This window comes from Citrus sinensis, chromosome 4, assembly GCF_022201045.2.
Source record: "Citrus sinensis cultivar Valencia sweet orange chromosome 4, DVS_A1.0, whole genome shotgun sequence".
NCBI classification, from domain to species: domain Eukaryota; kingdom Viridiplantae; phylum Streptophyta; class Magnoliopsida; order Sapindales; family Rutaceae; genus Citrus; species Citrus sinensis.
In genome coordinates this window covers 10,045,453-10,070,228 of record NC_068559.1, presented here as the reverse complement: position 1 = coordinate 10,070,228, position 24,776 = coordinate 10,045,453, and the positions used below count along the sequence as shown (strand labels likewise).

The following is a 24,776-nucleotide window of genomic DNA, read 5'->3' as shown; positions in this document are numbered from 1 at the left end:
TTATCCTATATCTACAATAAATGCTAATACTACAATACAATCTTAATTGATTTCAGGTAACTATGAATAACAAATAACATAACAAAGTAAATACAAAACAAACTTACACAACCTAGAATCCACTAAAATTATAAACCTACAACAATAAAGAAAATAAGAAAGTAACAACACAAAATCACCTATAAAAGAAACTTCAAAGTTCCTTTGCCTTTTTGACAACGAAATTCACCACTTCTTAGTTCTTCAACATATCTTTTAACAATATTATAAGTTCACAACAAATTACCAACACACATCCATATTCACAATACCTGTACTATCTCTCAAAATAAGCCAAACACCAAAAATTAAACAAATTAAAATAAAGTGTATACTATCACATTGATAATCACTTGCATTAATTAACATAAAATCTATTTTTAATTTTTAATTTTTCTCTGCAAAAACAAAAGGAAATTACAAAATGCTGATTCACCCAAACAGTTACCCAGTTGCCACAATGTTGCAAGAACAGTTGTACTCTTGGCTTTGTTCGACACATAACGCATAAAATACAGAAGAAGAAGCAAGTAAATGATACTGAGACAATGTCGGCTGGTTTTCAGTTCATGTGACGGTAGGTTTGAGCCCAAGTTGCTTCCTTGTCTTGCCCACAAACAAGTCCCGAGACTTGATCCAGCCAGGAATCCGACCGCTCATCGTCAGAAAGGGAAAATGCGCCACTCCTTCTCTTCTTCCAAGTGAAACAAGTGCAATTGGATAACCCAGCTTATAAGTAGCCATTGTGCCTTTATTTCTTCCCATCATCAACTTCTTCAGGTTCTTTGCCGTCACTAGAGCATGTCTCTGAGCCAAGTAACCTTGTTTGATCTCATGTTCAACATATCAAGCAGTAAACAATAGAATCGACTAGAAGTGTTAAAACAAGAAGAAAGGAACATATTAAGGGGGTGAATTTACAACCAGTCAAACTCTTGTTCAATGGTTGTGACCTAGACAAATAGACAAACAATAGAACTTTATCAAAATCATGCCTCCAATAAAACAGAAGCTTTCCCTAATCCATCAATTCATTTCATTGCTTGGAAACAGGTCTAATTACGTTAGGAAGTCCATTTTTGCTAAAGAGAATAGACGAATAAATTTGCTTCCAAGTCAATCACGTTAATGACTTCCTGATTTGCCCACTTCCTCCAGCACTGAAAAGCCTTATAGAAGCAAGTATACTAAGCAAATCCAAGTATCACGAAAAAAGGTAAGAAAGACTGTCACTCAGCAAATTAGTAATGATTCCATGGCAAATAAAAAAATTAAGAAACAAAATATCTCTAAATGCTATGAAAAAACAACTGGAAGGAGTTCAATAGAATATCTTTTCATATGTGGGTGAAGAACAAGTGGGCTAGATTTGCCAGGGTGACGATCTGAAGATTTTTCTTATGTTAGCACCATTTAAAAGTGTTTAGAGCTATTCATTCAATCAGCAGACCAAAGAGCCAGACAAAATGATTTAGAACTGAACAAGCTGCCACAAGAGCGAAAATGAAGTGTCTTAATAATTCAAATAACCAAACTGTAAATTAGCAACCAGTAAAGCTAGGTTGACTATGAGGGTCTCACCATAGTAAACCGATGGTTGGCAGGATGCGCCAACAAAGCAAAAAGTTGTAAAAATGTCACAGGTATTAGAACTTGCACTTCTCACAATCAAGATCACTCACATACATTAGCTGGGTTAGTCTCAAACAAAAACTCCCTGCCTCAACTTCCTTTCCCAAACCAAAACCAAAAAGATGTGAAGGGTTCGTTACTTGCCCCAAGCAACTAACCACCCCTCTGCCCACCTGCAGCCCTAGTCCCACAGCTGATATGCTGAGGTTATCACTCATGCAGGTGAAAAGATTATCCCCTTATCCCCCCAGTACCTATAATGAAATCCCTAATCATTTGTGAGTCAAGCGAAAGGAACAAAAAAAAGAAGGAAATTATTAAATGGACTTACTGGAATATCAGTGATATCTCCTATTGCAAAGACATTCTTAAAACCCCGTACTCTCAAGTTCTCATCAACCATTAACCTTCCACGACCATCCAAACTATCCTTCAAAATAGTCTCTCTAAGCCAAGATGAAGCCATCGCTTTCCCTGTACACATGAAATGACAATCAGTGTCGATGGTTTCTCCAGATGATGTTTCAATTAGACCATCTGATATTGTATTCAGAGTGACGGATTGGTTCAAAATCACTTCAACTTTCTTTGATGTCAACCAATCCAAAGCAATTTGGGAAGCCCTAGAACCAACAAACTCTAACAATTTTGGCCCCCGGTGCACCAGAATCACCTTCTTATCTGGGAAGTCAACAGCAATTTCACCAGCTAGTTCCACGCCAGTGGGGCCACCACCAACAATCAATACTGAATTAGCAGATTTTACTTTCTCAAAATCTGTTAATGGAAAAAGAAGGAAGGAAAAACTATTAAACAATGAAGCAGAATACTGTTTTGCTCAGATGCTAATAATAGATTCTAATAAGATAAAGACATGATAAGCTCATGAACTGAAAATGTTGGATAAAACACCAGCCTTCCACAGACTGAAATGATTAAAAATATGATCTTAGTTCTCTTTTTTTTTCCAATTACCCTCCCTCTCGTTCTCTAATTTGCGTGTGTTTGCCTTTCCGAGATCCAAACAGAATAATTTACATGTTGTAATCGGGGTACATAGCCTACGACTCGCATTTATTAATTTTCAGCACTGCCATTTGAGAAAAATGGATTTTCATCCAAAAAAGTCTGTAAGACAAATTAGTATTAAACTTCTTTCTAAAGCATTTACACATTCACCTTTCTCGTACTGACTAAGCCTCTCCGTTCTAGATTTGGGAACAGACTCCACATGACCTGTAGCAACGACAACATAATCATACACAAACGTCTGACCCCCTGCAGTCACCACTTCAGTGTCCGTTATGCTAACTGCAGTAGACACAACGATCTTCACATTCGAGAGGTAGTCCCCGTGATTAATTACCGATCTTACAGCAAAAGATGGCTCCACCACGGCTCTCAAGCTTGCCCATGTGATTTCAAAGTACTCCTTCCTGATGCCATTTACGGCAAATTAGGATTTAACGAAATCATACAAACACATCCAGCTATTTAACATACGACTGCCTCTATTTGAAATTACCCCCAGCTGTGTCTTTCCTAGAACATGTAACCAGTAATATGCATTCTTTAAATGTAGCAATATTCAGAAATAAATAAATAAATAAATGATACAAGACAAATGGAATAAAATTAAAAGATAAAAAAAAGATAAAAAAAAACATACTCGTCAATAAGAACAACATCAGCAAAGGACTGAATATGATAAGCAAGAAGAGAGCCGCCAACGCCACCTCCTATAACCACCACCTTCTTCTTTTCTACCAGCCCAGCCGCCGTCGAACCCCACAGCCACATGCACATCCTAATTTCACAGAGATTTCAAAATAAACCCAACAACCCTTTTACTCAGCTATATCATAAAATTAAGCAAATTGAAAAACAAAATTTGAAATGAAACAGTAGGGATAGAGAAATTGAAACAGTTACGGTTTTATAGTTTCTTCCTCAACTATATTATATATATAGTTAACGTTAACGTGAGAATATCAGTAAAAATAAAAAAATACAGATTTTAATATTTTAATAAATAAAAATAATAATTTTTAGTATATTAAAATTTATATTTTTATATTTTAATGATATTTTTACTTTAACTCAGTAGAAAAAGACTATATATATAATTATATTAACTATAAAGTTGATTTCCGAAATTTATATTTATACACATAATATTGGGTGAATTTAACAAATATGATTTCTAAAAAATTAAAATTAATTTTTAATTTTTTAAAATTACTTTTGAGCGTAATCTCAAATGGTGACTAAGCCATTCAAATTTTGATTTAAATATATATATATATATAGTCTAAATTATATTCTTGATTTCTGTCCAAATATCAATAGGATGTCCAAACATTTGCATGATAGGTTAAAAAAGAATCATGTTGCCTGGACTGATGAGCATACTAAAGTAGTTAGACTTATAAAGAATTCTGTAAAAAAACATCCCATGTTTATTTCTTGCAAATCCTACATTACCTAAAATTGTTGAAACTGATGCATTCGATTTAGGTTATGGAGGCATATTAAAGCAAAAGGACAATGATAAGGAACAGATAGTTCAATATGTTTCTGCACATTGGAATGAATACCAAAAGAATTATTCAACCATCAAAAAAGAAATTCTTTCCATTATTTTATGCATTTCAAAATTCCAACATGATTTATTAAATAAAAAATTTCTACTTAGAATCGATTGCAAAGCTGCAAAACATGTTTTAGAAAAAGATGTTCAAAATATTGCATCAAAACAAATTTTTGCAAGATGGCAAGCCATTTTAAGTGTTTTTTATTTTGATATTGAGTTCATTAAAGGTGATACAAATTTTATTCCTGATTTTCTAGCCGGAGAATTTTTGCAAAACAGATAATGCCGCCGAAGAAAAGAGACAAAGGTAAAGTTGTTCTCAAAGATACCGAACCTACAAAAACCCCCCAAAGAACCTCAATCTACTCCCTCTAAAGAAAAATTACTTTCTTCAGCTATACCCATTAAATCCTTGATTGAAATAGTTGAAGAAGAACAAGAAACCCAATACAATGCTATCTCCTCTGAACAATAAGTAAAAGAGTGGATGGAATCCATTACAAAATCCCCCGAGCTTATGCTTGCCTTACAAGGCATTTCAAAATCTAAAGCCCTTTCTCAAATCCCCGAGGAAGATAACCCATCCTCTAAAGAGATTTCAAAACCTCCTTCCCAAAGTCAAAATATTGTTTTATCTGCCGAAAGTTTATCTTCTCAGATTGTACTTTCCCAACCTACCTCTTCAAAGAAAACCTCCGATTGGTATGATAAAGCCATTTTCAAAACGTTTTAACAATGGAAGATGGTTTTTACCACACTGATCCTTTCCAAGCAATTTCAAAAATTTTCCCTAAAGGCTGGTTTTTTCAACCGTGGGATTTAACAAAACCCCAGCCTTATTATCAAAGTATTTTAGAAGCCACTGAGTCTGTAAAGTTTAATCTGAATCTGAGAAAATGTTTCCCCCCTTTCTCTGTTTCTGTACAAATTTCTTCCTCCCATGGGTATGGATGTGGAATCTCAGATATCACACCCAAGAAACCCAACTTGTATTACAAAGAACATTTAAAGTAAAATGGTGGTCGAAGTTTGATGAACAGTCAAAATTGACTGAAGCCTTAGTCCAAAATTGGCTCTCTGCCAAAGGATTTCTCCAACCCACCATTAAACACTCCAAAGCCCAACAAACATTCCTTATCCAAAAATCCAAAGCCCAATCTCTTTTAGCCAGTGCTAAAACTGAAGAAGAGTATTTTAAAGTTATGCAACAGCTTCTCGCCACGAGGTCTGAAACATCTGTTGCAAGTTCCTCCTCAAGCACCTCCGGAGATGAAGAGCCCTTTATTTCCCTTGGTGATGAAAATGAGATTAGAGAATTAAAAGGAAAACAAAAAAGTGATTCTGAAACTATCCAACTTCTTTTACAAAAACAATTACAAGATAAATCGGATAATGAATCCAATTCTGATGATGGTGATAACAATGATCAAAGCTTAGAAAACATTGAATCTGTACCCAATGATTTTCTATTTGTTTTAAAACAAATCACCATGAGAAAATATTTGATTAAAATCACTTTAATTTTTTCTGATGATTTTGCAATTGACGCCATTGCCTTTTTTGACACTGGTGCCGATTTGAATTGCATAAGAGAGGACATTGTCCCCGAGAGATTTCATGAAAAAACAAAAGAAAGACTTTCTGCCGCCAACAATTCAAAACTTAATGTTAATTCTAAAGTTGAAGCTTCAATTCATAATGATGGTTTTGAATTTAAAACTTCTTTTGTTCTTACAAATGACATACATCATGCTGTCATTTTAGGAACTCCTTTTATAAATCTTATCACTCCTTATACTGTCAATTATGATAGTATATCTTTCAAAGCAAAAGACAAAAGGTTTGTTTTCCCGTTTATTGAAAAGCCAAAAACAAGAAATTTAAATATTGTTAAAGCATGTTCTGTCTATCAGAATCAAATCAACAATCTTCTCAGATCAAGACAAAGTGATTTATTGTTTTTACAAAAGGATTTAAGTTTAAAAAGAATTGAAAGCCAATTACAAAATGATTTCATCCAAAAGAAAATCTCTGATTTTAAAGATCTAATTGAGAAAGAAATTTGTGCCGATCTACCTTCAACCTTTTGGAATAGGAAACAACATTTAGTAGATTTGCCTTATGAGAATTCTTTTGATGAAAAACAGATACCTACTAAAGCTCGTCCAATCCAAATGAATATGGATTTGGAACAACATTGTAGAACTGAAATAAAAGACTTGGAGTCTAAAGGACTCATTGTAAAATCTAGATCCCCATGGTCTTGTGCTGCTTTCTATGTAAACAAAAATTCTGAAATTGAAAGAGGAACACCAAGACTAGTCATAAATTATAAACCCCTTAATAAAGCATTGAAATGGATTAGGTACCCAATACCTAACAAAAAGGATTTGCTTCAAAAACTGCATTCTGCTTTCATATTTTCCAAATTTGACATGAAATCAGGTTTTTGGCAAATTCAAATTCATCCAAAAGATCGTTATAAAACCGCTTTTACTGTTCCTTTTGGACAGTATGAATGGACTGTTATGCCATTTGGGTTGAAAAATGCACCTTCAGAATTTCAAAGAATTATAAATGATATTTATAACCCTTATTCTGAATTTTACATTATTTATATCGATGATGTTTTGATTTTTTCTCAAACCATCGACCAACATTTTAAACATCTAAAGACTTTTTACCTTGCTACCAGAAAAGCTGGTTTAGCAATCTCTAAGTCTAAAGTCTCTTTGTTTCAAACAAAGAGAATTATTTTGACTAAAGACCAAGAAACCTTTCTTGAGCTCGTAAAACATATTTCTGATCCAAATCTTCAAAAAGAATATCTTGATAAGCTTTTGAAAACCCTAGATTTTAATAAAGCAGAGACTTCCAAAGTTCCAATTGAGGGAAATGAGGGAGAAAAGAAGATTTACAACTGAGGATTGAGATCTGGTCTCGTTGCCTCAGAGGAACGTAGCAGTTTTAAAGCAGATCTGATACATATCAGTCTGCAGAGGATGCATAAAGTTAAATTGCTTTAAAGTAAATTGTTGAATTAAAGTGCAGAAATTTAAACATGTATGCAAAGCTTTAAATAAATTTACAAATGCTTTAATAAATTGAAAATAAAATGCTTACATTGATTGATTTTTCTTTGTAAAGAAGAAAGGGAAATTAATCGTGAAGGTAAGGAACTATTCTGTGAACAGAAAAATTTCCTTGAACCCTTCGGATTCCTGATTCCCAGAGAGAGAGAGAGAGAAAAAAAGAGAGAGAGAGAGAAGAGAGAGAAGCTCTAAACTTAGAAATGAAAAACCTGAGGAGTCTAAGTCTTCCTTCAGATTTATATACAAAATGAGCTTTACACTATAGACTGTAGCGGAGCTGTAGCATACAGTAATCTTTGGAACTCTGCACTGTTCACTGTAGCGGAGCTATATATATATATATATTAAATTGTGTGCGTGAAATAGTAAATATATAATGATTTTTAAATGTATTTAAGAAAGAATTTAATGATAAATTATTAAACAACAGCAATAAAATGGGTTGATACTTAGTATTAAGTAGAAATCTTAAGACAATCTTATGAATAGTTAAATTTTGATTATAATAATAATTTAACAATAAATTGTGATAATTCATGAAATTATTAAAACCGTCAACAGTCTACTGTCCACGAAAATACGCAAGTTATTGAAAAATTATTCCTCCGCCCGGTTAAGTTTTAGAATTCAATTAACAAACCATTTTTTCATTAAATCTCTGGAGAATCTTTTTCAAAAAAAAAATTACTATGCTTATTATTACATAGTGAAATTTTTTATTTGCCACATGAGTTTTTCTAACATATTAATTCTAACAATGGCTCAAAAACACTTAACTTTTAAAATTTAACAATTCATCGTTAAATCATTAACACCGTTAATAAAATGGTGAGCTCATTGGAGTATTTAAGACATTTCATTAATTTTGATTTCTTTAAGCCAAAACGTCACTATTTTAATAATAGAAAAATTATCAAAATTTTCACTTAACTTTTGCATAAAGTTCAAGTACCCTACATCTGTTAAAAATAATTACTAGGTTAAGCATAAAATGTTTGAGAAATATGAACTCTTCAGCTAACTTTAAGTATGAGTTAAAGTCCTTTTGTTTAAAGTTCAAATATATTATACATCAGATAAAAATAGTTACTATATTAAGTATATAAAGTTTGAACAACTTACGGACCTTGTTAAGTTACATGATAATGTGACTTATATTAACCATTAAGTTATAACTAATGACCTAAAAGTAGAATGAAGTAAATTATTTTTTAGCTCACAAATCATAACTTTTGGGTTAATGTAAGTTATATTATAATGTAACTTAACAACACCCACAACTTTAACTCTTGAGCAAACATTTAAATATGAATTAATTTCATGGACTTATATACGTTATTAGAGCCAAACTCATGCAGCAATGGGTACACACTATGTTACAATGTGACAAGGATTAGGAAAAAATTCAATCAAACACGAGGGGCCGTGATAGGAAAAATATCTCACATTAGCTAAGAATTAGGTTTATCTTCTTGTTTGTAATTTAAAAAAAAAATCTCATGTCACCTATGTATTAATAACAATATATTATTAGAATTTTAATTATTTATATTCTTTTATATATATATTTTCTTATTATTACTCATACACTATTGAAGTTTAAAACCAAGACTTGAGCTCTAGAAGGGTCACTCTTTTTCCATTGAAGTTAGAATTTGGCTTCGTTCTTTTTACATATGTATTCTTATATGATAATCGTTACTCACCACCTTTATTTTTGTTCGACAGGCTTTGTTTTAATTTATTTGTCTTTTTTGTTTTTAGTTATTGCACCGTTAATTGTTTTGCACCTTCATGTTTATTTTTTCAGTTTTTATTTTCTATCACGTTATTTGTTGTTGGATGTTTGATGTTGAATGTTGGTTGTTTGTCGCTGTTGTTGTTTTACTCCCCTCAGAGGCTGTTCTGGTGGCAATAGATAGCGTCATTTCAATATTTGGGCCTAGAGGGTATGTTTGTATTGGGAGTCATAGGTTGGCTTCAATAGTGGTGCGTTGGGAGTTTGATAGTCTGAAACAGGGACTCATTGTGAGGGCATTTGGCGAATCCCTTGAGGAATGGTTTTTTTTTTTTTTTGTTACAATGTGGTGTTTGCTTGCACTAGTTAAGTTGGTTAGACTAGGCCAAACTCATAAAATTCCTTACACCTTATTAGATATTTAGATGTAGAGCCACTTTTTCTATCAGCTATAAGGAACTCGCAGTGATGTGTTATTTTATTTTGTTTTCTTTGTTACTAGGTTTTGTCCTAACTACCCATGAGTCTTAAATTAACCTAAGTGTTGAATTTGAGTTCGATGTGGCTTTTTATTTAGGCCTTGATATGGCGATGCATTATTGACTATTTTTTAAATCCTTTTATTATGATTTTAAAAAAAAGAAAAAATTACCACTTTCATATTTACTTGGGATAAGTTTGGATCATTACTACGATTCTTTCTTATTAGCCTTTACACAATATTATCTACATAATTCATCACAAAAAAATTGGTTAGAATAGGTTGATATTGATTTTAGAATCTATTATCTTTTTCATTTTTTCCTCTTTTCCTAAAAGATATGTAATGGTCAAAACTTAAGTCAAATTTTTAGTCATATATTTCAAGAGTGATGATACAACCACAAACTCTTCTACAAACTTATCTTGTACAAATTGATTTATCATTAATTCATTGGTTTAATGAAAATATAAAATAATAAAAATAGATCATGTGAGCCAAGAGATATTTAATTCAACTAATGTTATCCCGTCATATCAGTTTGTACAAAATAAATTTGTACAAGAATTTGTGGTTATATTATTACTCATATTTCAATGATCAACAAAATGAAATTGCGTGAAATCACTTGTCCAAATACAGGAGGAGCAAATATAATCAACGTCTACCTGAAACTAAATGTAAAAGAAATGGGAGCATGGCGACCTTAAAACTTGATATTAAATAGGTCTATTTGTGAACGAATCATGCTTGCTTCATCTCGGTTTTCCAAAAGGAACTGATTTTAAGAGGTGTATAGAAAGTGTGGCCTATAATCATATGTTTGCAACCAGGTGGCATTAACAGTTTCGGTTCGTTCTGTCCCTAAACTGAATTGAACTAAAACTAATCGATTTATAAATATATGAACTGAATACGAACTTAAATACAAAATCGAGCCGAATTGGATCTATAATTTAATTCGGTATCGATTTGATTTAAGAATTTTGAGAAATTTTTTATATTAGTTAAAACTTCAGACTTTTTACTTAAAATATTTTTCTTAATTAAATTCAATTATAATTACTGCAATTCATGATTTGTACAAAAATATTAATGTGAAATAATTTTATAATAATAAATAATATTTTCTTTAATTTTAAATATTGAACCGATCAATTCTTGATTTTTTTTTTCCCTTAGAACAGGTTGAATCGAATTGAATATTTTCAGCTTTCTATTCAATAAAAATTGGGGTAATTTTCACTTTCCTTGCCTGAGGTTTGGTGTATCTCTGCTTTATTAGAAAGTATTGTTGCATCTCCACTTTCCTCCCCAGTTGTTAATATAATGTTTCATATATAGTTAGTCACTAATGGTAATTTTGTAATTGCATACTTTATTGATTATATATTTAGGTAAATTTAAAAGTTTTCACTTTAAGAATAGTGTAGTAATAGAAACATGTTAATATCCACTGAGTAACAATAGATACAATTTGCTATCCATTGTGTTTTAACTCACAACAAAAGCCAAGTTTTTCTCTTTCATCTATTGGAATCGAAACCACAAAAAAAATCATAATCTTTTCTCTGTCATCTATTGGAATCGAAACCACAAAAAGCTCATAACTCATTTCAATTGTTCTCAAATCGTTTGAAGAAATCAGAAGCTGTTGTTACCAAAATGAAAATTAACTAATCTCAATCGATAACACCTGGGACGGATTCGATGAATCCAGCTAAATGGACTGCAATTAGTGAATATCGGCGACGACCTAGAAATCATCCACTTATGTTAGAGCCAAGGGTCAGGTAACTGCAACTTTCCCCCTCCTTTTTTTTTCTTATAATAATGGTGATGAGATCGGTTAAAATGCAATTGAGATTGTTGTTGTTAATAGTGAAGTGGGTTTGTGGGGATGATTTTTATATATTTTTTCTTTAGAGTATGAAAATGGATAACACAAATTGGTGTTTCAGTTACCTCAAATTGGTGTTTTAACTAACTGTCATTGACTTTATGCTGGAATGTCTTTCCTTGACATTTTCCTCAAATATTCAAGATGAGCGAAACCTGTAATGAACATTTATGAATCATTAAAATTTTCTTCATGTGTAAATAAGTACCAATTTTTGCAGTGAATGAGTTTTGTTTTTATGTTTTGGTTGTGATGGAAATGTCAAGCAAACCACTTGTTAATTGTGATATTGAGATGATGAATAGATAGCCAACATCATTGCCAATATAGCCGTTTAGATTCAACGGTAATATTGGCAGTGTTCTTTAATATTTTTAAAGTCTTTTTTTTTTGTTAAACTTTGATTTCTAATTCAACAAACATAATTTGAGTTTTTGTTAAGGATAATATGGTCATTTTGTATTGTTTATACACTTGGTGACAAATTTTAGAAGAAGCTATTATCTTTGTTAGCTTTGATTATAATGGTTCAAGGGTATTTTCGTCTTTTACTCAGTCAACTAATGGTTATTTAAATGGGTAATTTTTAAGGACCTCCCCTGAGGTTTAGTGTATTAACACCTAGATAGAATATATTGATATAATTACGGAAACCTCCCCTGCTGTTATTTAGTAGTTAAGTTGACTGTTAGAGGATTGTTAAAATTACTAAAATACTCTTCTCTCCAAAATAATAAATTATTAAATATAACTTTAAGAATCGATGGGTATGGGTTTGGCTAGAATCACAAAACACAGAAAAGGATAAAAAAAAACCATTTATGTAATTGACATGTTAACTATAAAAAAATCCCTAAAACTGAAATAATTCCTTAGTAAAATATTATCAAGTATCAAAGCAATTAACTGCATCAGAATCAACAAATTGTTTGAAAACTCACTTCAACAAAATGCATGTTGGCGGTGTATTGGGCTTAAAGAGGATTTCGTTTGCGAGATCTAATTGGGTTGAACATGGCCGCAAGTGGGGGATGAAATTTGTGGCTGTTGAGATGTTATTGAGGTCGGAACTGCACGGGGGTTGGTTGAGGGGATGGACGGTGACAAAATGGAACCATCACCGATGGCAGAAATCACGGCAGTGGTATGCGGTGTGAGAAGTCGTGAGCTGGGTTTTGAGGGCTGTGTGTGGTTGAGTTTTGGGATGTCAGAGGTTGCTGCGTGGTATTGGGATGGCTCAAGGGTGATAGCGGATGGGTGGCATCAGCAACGGCCAAAAGGGCACTGCCGGTGTGGGGGTTGTGAGACAAAACCCATCTTCTTAGGTTAATGCTTGGTGGTGGACGTGGCTGATTTAGAGGCTCCTGTCACTAGCATTGGTCACCAACGTTTGTCACTGGCGTGAAGAGGGGACTCTGGCAATGGCAAAACACCACTATCGGCCGCCTATGAAGCCATGGTTGGCTGGTTACGTTCGGTCAACGACTGGCAAATCGGCCAAAATTGTATTAATCTAGTAAAAAAATATTTTGAATTTTAAATCTGATTTTACAAATTTACCCTTCTATACTGATGCCATACGTATTTTTATACTAACGACAGGGGAAGTATATGTAATTACATCAATGCATTCTATTTAAGTGTTAATACACCAAATCTCAGGAGAGATCCTTAAAAATTACCCTTATTTAAATAGTAACTAACTGTAGGGGAGGAAAGTGAAGATACATTAATACTTTCTATCCAAGTAGAGATACATCAAATTTCAGGGGAAGAAAGTGGAAATTACTTGTAAAAACTGAACCAAATGCCTAGACGCAACTCTCACGTATACTATGTGCCGAAAGCCTGAACCCACTACATGCAGCTGTTGGCATTGGACGTATACGTGCTGATCTGTGGGCTGCTGAGTCAGCTTCGTCGTATTTGTACATATTAAATCCAACTTTCTAGTTTAGCTATTGACACGTAAGCACAAGGCTTGAAATTTTCTAGTGACGTGTTGTTGTAAATTTGACCTTTTTCATCCACGCGCTTTTATAGCGAGTGAAGCAAGAAAATAAAAATTAGACTCACATCTTCATTCGGTCTTTACGCTGAAAAACTTGCAGTATATATAATCGTCATCAAAATCCATCACCTTCTTCTCTGAAAAAGAAAAAGAAAGAAAATTAATAACCAAAAATGGCGAAAAAAATAGAGGGATTCAATTTCGAGCAGCGACACGGGAAAGCTCGAGTGAGAGTTGCAAGAGTTTGGCGAAGCAAAGAAGGCCGCCATTTTATGGTCGAATGGAACGTCAGCATCAGCTTGCTCTCCGATTCCATCATCGCCTACGTTGACGACGATAACTCCGATATCGTCGCCACCGATACCATAAAAAATACTGTAATTACATCTAAAATGAATTTATTTAAATTAATTTTATTATTATTATTACTATTAATTTGCGAAATTTTTATATTAATATAGGTTTACGCTAAAGCTAAGGAATGTAAAGAGCAACTTTCAGTCGAGGAATTTGCTATTTTACTCGCCAAGCACTTTACGTCCTTTTATCGCCAGGTAAAAGGTTAACTTTGAGGATGGCTAGAATGAAGAAATTGTAAACTGAAGATGCTCAAAATTGAATTCTCTAAACTGAGTGGGCCTGAATGTAAAATTTTCTAAGAAATGAGTTGGGCTCCTTTTTGTTTTGAGGTAGTCTATTTGGCATCGAGGAACTATAACTATAGGTACCGTAAAAAAATTAAAATTATGAAATAAAGGTTAATGTTATATATAATTTTTAAATAATAATTTTCACAAAACTAATAAAGGTATAATATATTTTTTATTATATAAGTGTACTTAATTTCTAAACTAGCGAGTGTTTACTAAACAAATTGTCTAATTTTAATCCCAAACAAGGCCTTAATTTGAGAAAGAACCCCTTATATTTACATGGAATTTTTAGTCTAATAATGTTCATGTGTGGTTTGATTGGCGAAGAGCCTTTATGAGCTCTTTAAGGATCATCGTTGCCATTGGTGCATTTTGTTTTGTTTATTTCACTGAAGGTATTTATTTACATGGTGGATTAAGTAGTGTTTTTTTTATTATAGGTTACTAGTGCCATAGTGAGGATAGTGGAAAAGCCATGGGAATGTGTATCCGTGGATGGGCAACTGCATGAGCATGGTTTGTTCCTTAATATCTTCAAGATAAATAATATGCAGAGTAATATAATACTTTTCAATTGATAATAAGGCTGTGTAATAGATAACACTTTTATTCCAATAATGGTAAGACAATGTATTCAATGATATAATATTTTCCTTTTTTGTTTTCTTTTTCTTTTTCCTCTTTTGTGAAAAGTAAGAGCAAACACGGATTATTAATGAACTTGCAAAAAGTCCAACTGGGTTGTAAGTTAGAAATTGTAATTTGTACATAGCAATCAATGGAGTGCAATAATTAGCAACCAATGGAGTGGAAGGCTGTTGGAGTTCTCTGGAGTACCTTGCGTCCTTTTTCTCATGACCATTTTAATTGCAGAAATGGTTTCTACGTATGAATTGGTTGTGATTTTTTTATTAATGATTTTAGTGATATTCTCTACTGAAGGTTTCAAACTTGGATCTGAGAGGCACACAACAGAGGTTACAGTACAGGAGTCTGGTACTTTGCAGATGACTTCTGGCATTGAAGGACTGGCTTTGCTGAAGACAACCAAGGTAAACTTATTTCTCTATACTAATGCATTATACCTGAATTAGCTCTGGTTGATGTAAGTTAGAAGAGTGTGGGTTTCTTTTTATTAGTCCTACCATTGTCTGTTCCAAACAAGAAAAGAAAAGGGCGAAAAAAGAGGAAAAAATGCCGATCTGATTATCTGTTGTGAATTAAAGTATAAGAGTGAAACCTGCATATGTGCCCCTAATATGGAATCTAAAACAAGAAATACCACTGAGGAATTCCTTGAATCCCATGCCATTGAACCCAAAGTCCACCAGATTATCTTAATTCCCAGTATTAAAGGGAATTAAACTAAAACCATTTATAGGATGCCTAATGAAAATAAATATGAGAAAAGACTAACTGATACTATAGACTATGAGAAGTTGTAACTAGGATCTGAAACATATGTATGCTATAATTCAAGATTTCCATGCACTTTAAACTTTCTTTTCTCAAGCCTTGTAAAGCCACATTAGAAGTGTTCTTCGAAGTATGCTCGAACAGGATAAGATAGCCTGTTTAGGTATAGTTTTTTATCTACATTTAAGCTGTTGCGAGTACAATATTGCTATCTGTCTATGTGACAATTGGTTCCTATGTATTGTAGATTCATCTGGTTTATAATATAGTTGTTATTGTTTCCACATATTTTGAAAAAATTAAAAAAAAGAAATTACAGTACCAGATAAAAGTACTCTATATTCAAGAATAAACATTGTCACTCATGAAACATAATCATAATTACAGAAAGTTTCATTTAAGTTGTATCATGGACTGATCTTAAATACAATTTTCTTGCGAATTGTGGAGGATGCTAAAGTAACAGACCTTTAACTTCCAAAACATGTCCAGTGGAGGTCGGTATTTGGCAGTAGCCACTTGTATAGATGCTTAATTTTTTATTTTTTATCTTTTTGCCAGCCCTAAAGGTCAAGAACCTTGGAATCCTCTGGAAGTTTTGTATTATAGCAAAGTCTTTTATCTTGTATTTGTGCCAAGACCCTGAGTGTGCTATTGCTCCAGGTGACCCTTCACTGCTTGACGTTTCTAATAGAGTGCCAATGCACTCTTTTTGCATGTGCAAAGTAAAACCCTGCAGGGTTTATTTGATTGAAGAAATCATTATGGTTTCTCTTGGACGCTGAAACCACTTGACCCAAAAGCTTCAACCATTTGGCAAGGGCCCAACATTGATATTTAAAGTCAAAGTCTAATTGTCTTCTGGTAACAATTTGGGAGGATTCAAAAGAACACGTTATTCTGTTGTCATATTTAGTTATAATTATATTATCAAGGAGGTTGGCTTTGAAATCATTTTCTGTTAAGCATTGTCTCGTTTGCTTGCGATATTTAGAGTATTACTGAAATTGGGGTGTTTGTTGAATTTGGGATCCATGCTATGGACAGTCAGGTTTTGAAGGGTTTATTAGGGACAAATACACGGCTCTGCCTGATACTCAAGAAAGGATGCTGGCAACAGAGGTCACTAGTACGTGGAGGTATTTTACATTTTTATTTTCTTAATACTTAAATGTAAGAAAACAGAAAGTCACATAAGTTGAGGAAAACATTTCTTCGTTGTAAGTTTATACCTCTAGAATTCCTTCATTTTGAGTTTATTACTAGCTATATTGACTTCTTATTAAATTTCCCGAGTTCAGAAAACAATGAGGCATGTTTCTAAGAAAAATGTGATTGCAGGTATTCTTATGAATCTGTCTTTAACCTCCCACAGAAACCGCTTTACTTCACAGAGAGATACCTGGCTGTGAAAAAAGTTCTGATGGATACTTTCTTTGGTCCTCCGAAAGAGGGAGTATACAGTGCGTCTGTCCAAAGCACTCTTTACCAAATGGCAAAGGCCGTCCTTGGCAGGTCTCTTTCGGGTTTGCTCACTTTCAGACTCCTGACCTTTTTTGTGTGCGGCAATAATTTAAGATGATCCTTGATTTTATTGGTTTCAGGTTTCATGACATATCATTGGTCCATCTAAAAATGCCCAATATCCATTTCTTACCAGTTAATTTATCAAGCAAGGACAAGGACATTATAGTGAAGGTGGGACAATTTATCTGTTAATGTTTTCCTAAACAAAAAGACTGAAATCATGTGTAAATAAGCCTCAAGTCATTTAAAAATGAGGAATCAATTTGAAAATGAGGAATCATTCTCTGCTATTAATTTTGCTCAAATTTTAGCATTCGAATATGTTGAATTTTGCAGTTTGAAGATGATGTGTATTTACCAACAGACGAACCTCATGGATCAATCGAAGCAAGCTTCAGCAGGTTCTGGTCAAAGATGTAGAAGTGTTGCAAGATGTGAAGTGTACACTATGTGTTTCATCATTCTCAAAATAATAAGTGCAACTGATTGTATCATGTTGTTAAATTAAAGTTTTATTGTTGGATTTATGCTTGAACCTTAAGCATCCTAACTTGCAAACTTTAAAAATTCATTTGTGCTGGCATCTCGTTCTCATTTTTGGGTTTTATAAATGCTCTTGTTTGTTTAACAGCTTTTTGTTCAATTAACTCTAGAACAACAGAAGAGTTCAGAGTACGTGTTTGATGAGCATTACTTCCTAAAATACGTATTTATAAGATACGTATTTTATAGTAGATTCAAGTCACTGCGTCGGGATAACTATTGTGGGTTGCGGTTTGGAAAGGATGGGCGCCCTAAAGTAAAGGATGATTCACATCGAAAACTTGGCTAAGTCTACTTCAGGGATTATAGTCCATAAGGAAGTGTCTTGTTAAATGAGATGGTAGAGAATTTATCATTTTAAAACAATAATAATAATAACAACAAAAATAATAATTTAGAAAATTAAATCTTAAACCATATTCATATATTACAAATTCACATGGTAGATAATTACTGGCTAAAGAGATTCATTTTGGTGAATATGCATTATGATTGAATGCACGTGGTTGACAATGTGAAATACATGTGGATTAGATTATGGACAAAACATGCATTGATATTTACTATAAAGCATGCATTAAAGTAAATGTAAAAGCATGCACTGATATTTAATGTAATAACATGTACCAGAATTAGTATAAAGCATGCATTGATATTTAATGTAAAGCATACATTAGAATAAATGTAAAACATAAATTGATATATATTCTAAAAAATGCATTAGAATTAATGTAAAGCAGCATTATAATAAATGCAACTGAAGAATTGAAACCTGAAAATTAGCAAGTTTCACAATTCATTCAAGCATCCATATTTTTAGTTAAGTATCCAAGGGAGAATTATAAGTGAGTTAAGAGCATTTCCAAAACTAATTTTTTTTCCAAAAAATAATTTTTATATTAAGTCCAAAAACACAAAAAACTATTTTTGAGAAAATATTTTCAGTTTTCTTCCAAAAACAATTTCAAGACAATATTTGTAGTATTTTCCAAAAACATTTCCGGGAAAAATATTTTTAGAATTCTTTCAAAAAAACATTTTCAAACTCATTTTAAGAAACCTTTTCTAAAATAGTTTCAAAACACATTTCCATATTCATTTTTTAAAAATATTCTATTTTCTCACATTTTTTCTAACTACACTCTCTAAACTATAACAATCTTAAAATATTAATGTTAAGATATAAGTTTCCCATTATCACTAGTGTACTCTGGTCCTACACAGGTGTCATTACTACTTGAGGCAAAATTGATTACTCAACGAAACAACAGTTATAGTAAATTATAACAAGTGCTTATTTAGGCTATATTAACGTCTGAATACGCTTTTAACCTTACTCTTTAGACCATACAACAGAATTAGGTGGATTGCAGACACTAAGCCCGAATTCCCAATCAAGCTCAAATTTATTTCAATTGAAAAAGAGTCCATTCTTCTAACATGTGGCCTGGTGAAATTTCCGTCCCAACATTTGGCTATTCCATTGAGAGTTTGGTTAGAATTTTGATGTTGCCTTCTAGTAGCAAATAGATAACATTTGCAGTCGAAGCACTGGTGAAAGTTCGTATAACTTATGAACCAAATGAAGAATCATGTCTAGAAGGGATGGCAATCGGACGGGTCATCCAAACCTGAGCTTGACCCTATAACATTAATATAGGATGGAGCCCTAAAGAAGTTCAGTTGTTTGAATTTTAGCCGATCTAAATCGGGTTGACCAAATTTTAAATCAATATTACTATGACGGGTAGTTAGATAATTTCATCTCCCTCATATTAGCTTGTTTATGGAAAGCATGTTCTCAAAAATGATGAATTTTTGGAGTCTCCATATAGCATAAATCGATCACATAGATAAACAACAAACAAAACAAACAACAAAGCATAGCAATTGATTCTTGAAGAAGAAACAATAATGAATAAGGAGCAAAAAATCTCTAATTCTCAAATCCTCCTTTTACTTCACTCCAGGTGATTCTCATCATCATCATGATCATCCCTATTTCCAAAACGACGCCACTTTTCATCTTTGACTTCATTCATATTTTTGCTTTTTATTCTCAGGAGTGAAGCTGTCATACAGTACGACTGGGTTCAGAGTAAATGCTATCCTTCAATCAATGGTATACAACATCAGAATATTAGTGGCTTTGAGGTCGCTAAAGAAACAATCCATGATCGGTTGATGATCACTGCTTCACACAACAAAGTCACTGATACTGGCATCAAAATTGTTATGGATGGGAAAATCCTCCATGGGTTTGAGGCCCAATGGGACTCCACCCTAAATGAGGTGAATTTTAAATAATTTTTGGAGAATGAGGTGGGAAATTAGGGAAAAATAATTCCTAAATTCTTAATAGGGTGAGATTTAGTTTTGTACTCCCTACCCCACCCCCACCCCAATTCTCATTAGATATAAATATTTTTTCTAATTTTTATTTAATAGTTTTTGTTTCATCAGTTACAATGTTAGTTAATAAATTTTCTTTTTATTTTTACTTGACATAAATGGAATATAACTAATAGAAAACTTTACAATATAATTTTTATTTAACTTAAAACATTGTTATATTTTCTTTTCCCTTTCAAGATATTGCTCTCTTCAAACATTTTTCAATTTTGATATCATTTCGAGATATTATTTCAAACATTTGGAGTTTTTTTTATAAACAATTTAAATACTTTATAATATGGTAATGATTTTATTTAAGTCTTTAATTTTTAATTTATTGAAATCATGTATCTATATCTATTATAAAATAAATAAATGAGGAATGTGGTGGAGATTTCACATTCTCACCCCACTAAATTTATTGGGGAATTGGGCGAAATTTTTAATTGGTGAGGAATGGGGTAGGCCTCCCCACCTCCATCCCACCACATTATCATCCCTAAAAATCATCAACCCCAACTGTGTGAGCATGTGATGTTGAGTCCTGAGCATGTGCCGTGAGATGTGTTAGGATTTGTGTTTTGAGAGTTTGAGATGTTTCACAAGTGTGAGTGTATAATGCGTGTGTGTAAGTGCTTTTTTTTTTTTTAAGGTATTCGGGTAGAGTTGGGGAATATAAGGCCTGAACATTGATCCGAATTTGATCGGGCCTTAATATTTAAGCCCAAACCCGACCCTTCACCCTTAAATTTGAGCTAGAATATGAAAATCTCAAGCCTAGTGGATGGGACCAATAAGTTAGGTTGGGTTTCTTTTGCCATCCTTAATATTTGGGAAACAACAGCCTCAACAATAAAGGCAGCCACAAGCTTTCTCACAAGATCAACCTTGAGCCATTCTATAGAATCAAGTGCCATATTAATCACAACAAGACTTGCCAAGAGAATCTAAGCCGATTCCTCGTCATGGGCAAGTGTCTGTTCCTCTAAGGGAGTCATTCACTCGACCAGTTATGAATACTTTTGGGAGATTACTAAAAAACTTTCTCGAAATTGTTTTAGGTAGAATATTGAAAATGTTTTCTAAGAAATTATTTTTGGAAGAATATTAAAAATGTTTTCTCGAAAATTATTTTTTGGGAAATGTTTTGGATTGAATCTAAAAATGATTTTTTGGAGAAATTGGTTTTTGAAATGCTCCTAATTCATTTGTCATTCTCTCTTAGATTACTTAACTAAAAAGATGAATGCTCAAATGAATTGCGAAGCTCACTATTTACAGGCTTCATTTTTTCATATGCATTTATTTTAATGCATGCTTTACATTAAATATCAATGTGTGCTTTACATAATTCTAATGCATGCTTTATATTAAATATTAATGCATGCTTCACATTAATTTAATTGCATATTTTGTCCATACGTCTAATCTGCATGCATTTCACATTCTCAATCATGTGCGTTCAATTGTGATGCATACTCGCCAACATGAGCCTCTTTAGCCAATAATTATCTACTAAGTCCTTAACTTGAGTACAAAAATAAATAAATAGTCGATGCATGTGGATCAATCATATATGTATGTAATTTAGGATTTAGTGTTTAGTGTTTTAAACTAAACTTATTATTATTATTATTATTATTATTATTATGATTATTATTGAATAATTGTTTCTCCAATAACTCATTTCACAAAACGTTCTCTTATCAGCGAAGGTCCTGCCAAAGGGTTTAATGTCAATTGAGTTTCATTATGAAATACATATCTTATAGGTTGAACTGGGCCTTTGGACGTAGCATAGATTTTTGGGAAATTTACGAAAATAATCATAAATATTTTGTTATTTTCACAATTAACCCTCTCAACTTTTTTCTATCAACATTAGCCAAACACGAGCTTTTCTCCCCAAATTACCCTTCTTTACGGACCAAAAGCAACATTGTTTCACCTATATCGTCAAACCAAACGCAGCTTTCCACTTTTGAATCATCAACCAACGGTGACGGCAAAAGACAACGGTAAAAGTGAAATCCGATCATAATCTATCCAAATACAACACTAATCGACATTAGAGTTGTATGAGTTATTTTCTGAACTTGCTGAACTGAGTTGAGGGGTGAATCTGGCCACAGGGTGCCTGTCGCACCAACCCTTGTAGATTCACTAAAACTGTATTATTTTGATAGGGCTCAAATAATTTTTTTTTATAATTTCAAGCTTAATGGATTCAGTTGTACTTGAATTGTGTTACGATGTTTGGTGGGAGACATTAGAGGATGACTATATGGAGTATGTGAATGGTAAAAATCAAGCTTTCATGGTTGGAAAAAATTGTCTGTTTGATCAGTTATTGGCAAGAGTATACGAGATGTTACAAATAAACCCTAATGAATATAGTATCACAATGAAGACAACTTTGAGGTCTAGTAACACATTATATCGTATATGTGCACTGCCCATGGATATATGTGATGATGAAATGGTGAGGGTTGTGTTGCATATGGCATCCGATGTAGCCAATTTTGGATGCATTACTATATTCGTGACCACATCACCTCGAGTTCCGAGCGAAAGTATTGAGCCACATGTCGATACAGAAACTTCGTTTAGAGCAACTATGTCTGGCCTCGATAATGATGAAGAGGTGTTGCCAAGGACAATATCGATGCAGCAATATTACTCTCCAATCCACTACAATTATGACAACATTGATGATAATGGCGTTACATTACAGGATGTTGGAGCAATGGTATTTCCAATAACGACGTCGTTGGAGCAACGGTATTCTCCGTATCACAACAATGATTTTCGGGACAATGATGATTTTCATAATGAGACAGAGGGGGATAATATTTGTGCAGAACCTTCTAATAATACGAGGGGGGGCACTCATTTCAATAATGATGGTGATGATGGAGGAGCCAGTCCTTTGAATGTTCCGTCGTTTCAACATGAGGATGAGTGTGAAGACAATACTCCTGTGAATAACAGAGGCAATAGACCTATTCCTTCTATGGTTCGATCGAGAAGGAGAATTGACCCCCTTACAAGTCTTGCTCCAACTTTGCCTTCGAACATGGTTGCTCCAAGCTTTGTTAGCAGTTGTGACTCAGATGATATCAGTGTGGGTAAGCTATTTGCTGAGAAAAATGAGTTTATATTACAACTACGCAAGGTGGCCTTTAGAGATAAGTTTGATTTCAAGATTGCATGGTCTACTACGACACGTTTTGAGGCTCACTGTTGTTCAGAATCATGTAAATGGCGTATTCAAGCAACTAGATGTTCGAACGAGCAAAATGTTCTTTGGGTGGTGAAGAGAATTGATAATGTACACACTTGTCATAATGAGGTATTGGCTGATGGACGTCATCAAGTAAGGAGCTGGGTTGTCGGTCATATTATCGCGGAAAAATATATTCAAGATAAGAGAATTTATACTCCCAATGACATAAGAGCAGATATGCAACAGGAATACGGTGTTCAGTTAACATACCAACAGGCATATCGGGCGAGAGAAGTTGGTCTTGAAATAGTTTGAGGCAACCCTGAAGAGTCATACAACTTGCTCCCTAAATACTCTCACGTACTAACTACAGTGAATGAGGGTACAGTCACTCACCTCGAGCAGGATGGAGATGGTAATTTCTTGTATTATTTTGTAGCACTCGAATCTTCCATCAAGGGGTTTATGCAGTACATTCGACCTGTCATTGCTGTAGATGGTACTCATCTGAAGGGACTATATCGTGAAAGCATGTTCGTGGCAACATGTCTTGATGGTAACAATCAATTGTATCCGTTAGCCATTGGGATCATGGATTCAGAAAACAATGATGCTTGGGAATGGTTTATGATGAAGTTACATGGAGTGATTGGCGATAGACCTGAGTTGGTAATTATCTCTGATCGATGCACTGCCATAAGGAGAGCCGTTCTTAAAGTATTTCACAATGCAACTCATGGTGTTTGTTTTTACCACATCAAAGGTAACATTAAGTCACAATTTAGAATGTCCAAAGCTCTTTGGAATGAATTTGAGCCTGCCTTTATTAATGCAGCAAAAGCATATAGCCACGAGGAATTTAAGAGACAACTTGAAGGGTTGTGGATGATCCACTCGGGTGCGGCTGATTACCTAGAAAATAATGTCGGTACGTGTAATTGGGCAAGGTCTCAGTTTGAAGGTAGGAGGTACAACATACTTACCACCAACATCACAGAGAATGTTAATTCTTTCATGAGGGAACCTCGAAAATTTCCTGTTACTCATCTTGTTGATCACTTTAGGAAAACATTGCAGCAATGGTTTTATGATAGAAAAATTGTGGCTGAATCTATGACTACTCGACTAACAACATGGGCGGATGAAATAGTCACTGAGAGGAGAACTATAGCTGAAAGAATAATAGTTTAGCCGGTGTCTCCGCATCGATTTTAAGTTATAGGCGGTGGGCTTAAGGAAGGTTTGGTTGACTTGCAAAAGAGAACTTGCTCCTGCAGAGTGTTTCAGCTTGATCAGCTTGTGTGTGCTCATGCAATTGCGGCGTGTCTAACACACCGGGTGGATTTTATTAACCTTTGCTCAGACTTTTACATTACAGAATCGTTGGTGATGGCTTATGCACAACCAGTGGAGCCAGTTGGTGACGTGGCTGATTGGGAAGTTCCAGATGAAATTTAGGAGATGCAAGTATACCCACCAGTTGAGGCACCACCACCTGGCCGTCGTAAAGAGCTCAAAATACCCTCAGCTG

At 33.6% G+C, this 24,776-nt stretch overlaps 3 protein-coding genes across 3 annotated transcripts; 2 read left to right on the top strand and 1 right to left on the bottom strand.

The window, feature by feature from the left end:
• Positions 1-277: 277 nt before the first annotated feature.
• Positions 278-3,593, bottom strand: LOC102628858 (uncharacterized). The gene is made up of 5 exons (XM_015532457.3): positions 3,341-3,593; positions 2,851-3,107; positions 2,003-2,448; positions 1,767-1,769; positions 278-870 (listed from the first exon to the last, which is right to left on the bottom strand). Exons 1-5 carry the CDS (start codon positions 3,475-3,477, stop codon positions 607-609), a joined length of 1,107 nt encoding a protein of 368 aa, XP_015387943.1. The 5' UTR covers positions 3,478-3,593; the 3' UTR covers positions 278-606.
• A 9,977-nt stretch (positions 3,594-13,570) lies between these two features.
• LOC102631080 (uricase-2) lies at positions 13,571-17,665 on the top strand. The gene is made up of 8 exons (XM_006485413.2): positions 13,571-13,863; positions 13,948-14,040; positions 14,580-14,655; positions 15,082-15,191; positions 16,603-16,694; positions 16,897-17,070; positions 17,160-17,253; positions 17,419-17,665. The coding sequence occupies exons 1-8, from the start codon at positions 13,660-13,662 to the stop codon at positions 17,500-17,502; spliced, it is 927 nt and encodes a 308-aa protein (XP_006485476.1). The 5' UTR covers positions 13,571-13,659; the 3' UTR covers positions 17,503-17,665.
• A 6,045-nt stretch (positions 17,666-23,710) lies between these two features.
• Positions 23,711-24,436, top strand: LOC107177504 (uncharacterized). Its single transcript, XM_052439869.1, has one exon. The coding sequence runs from the start codon at positions 23,711-23,713 to the stop codon at positions 24,434-24,436; it is 726 nt and encodes a 241-aa protein (XP_052295829.1).
• Positions 24,437-24,776: the final 340 nt, after the last annotated feature.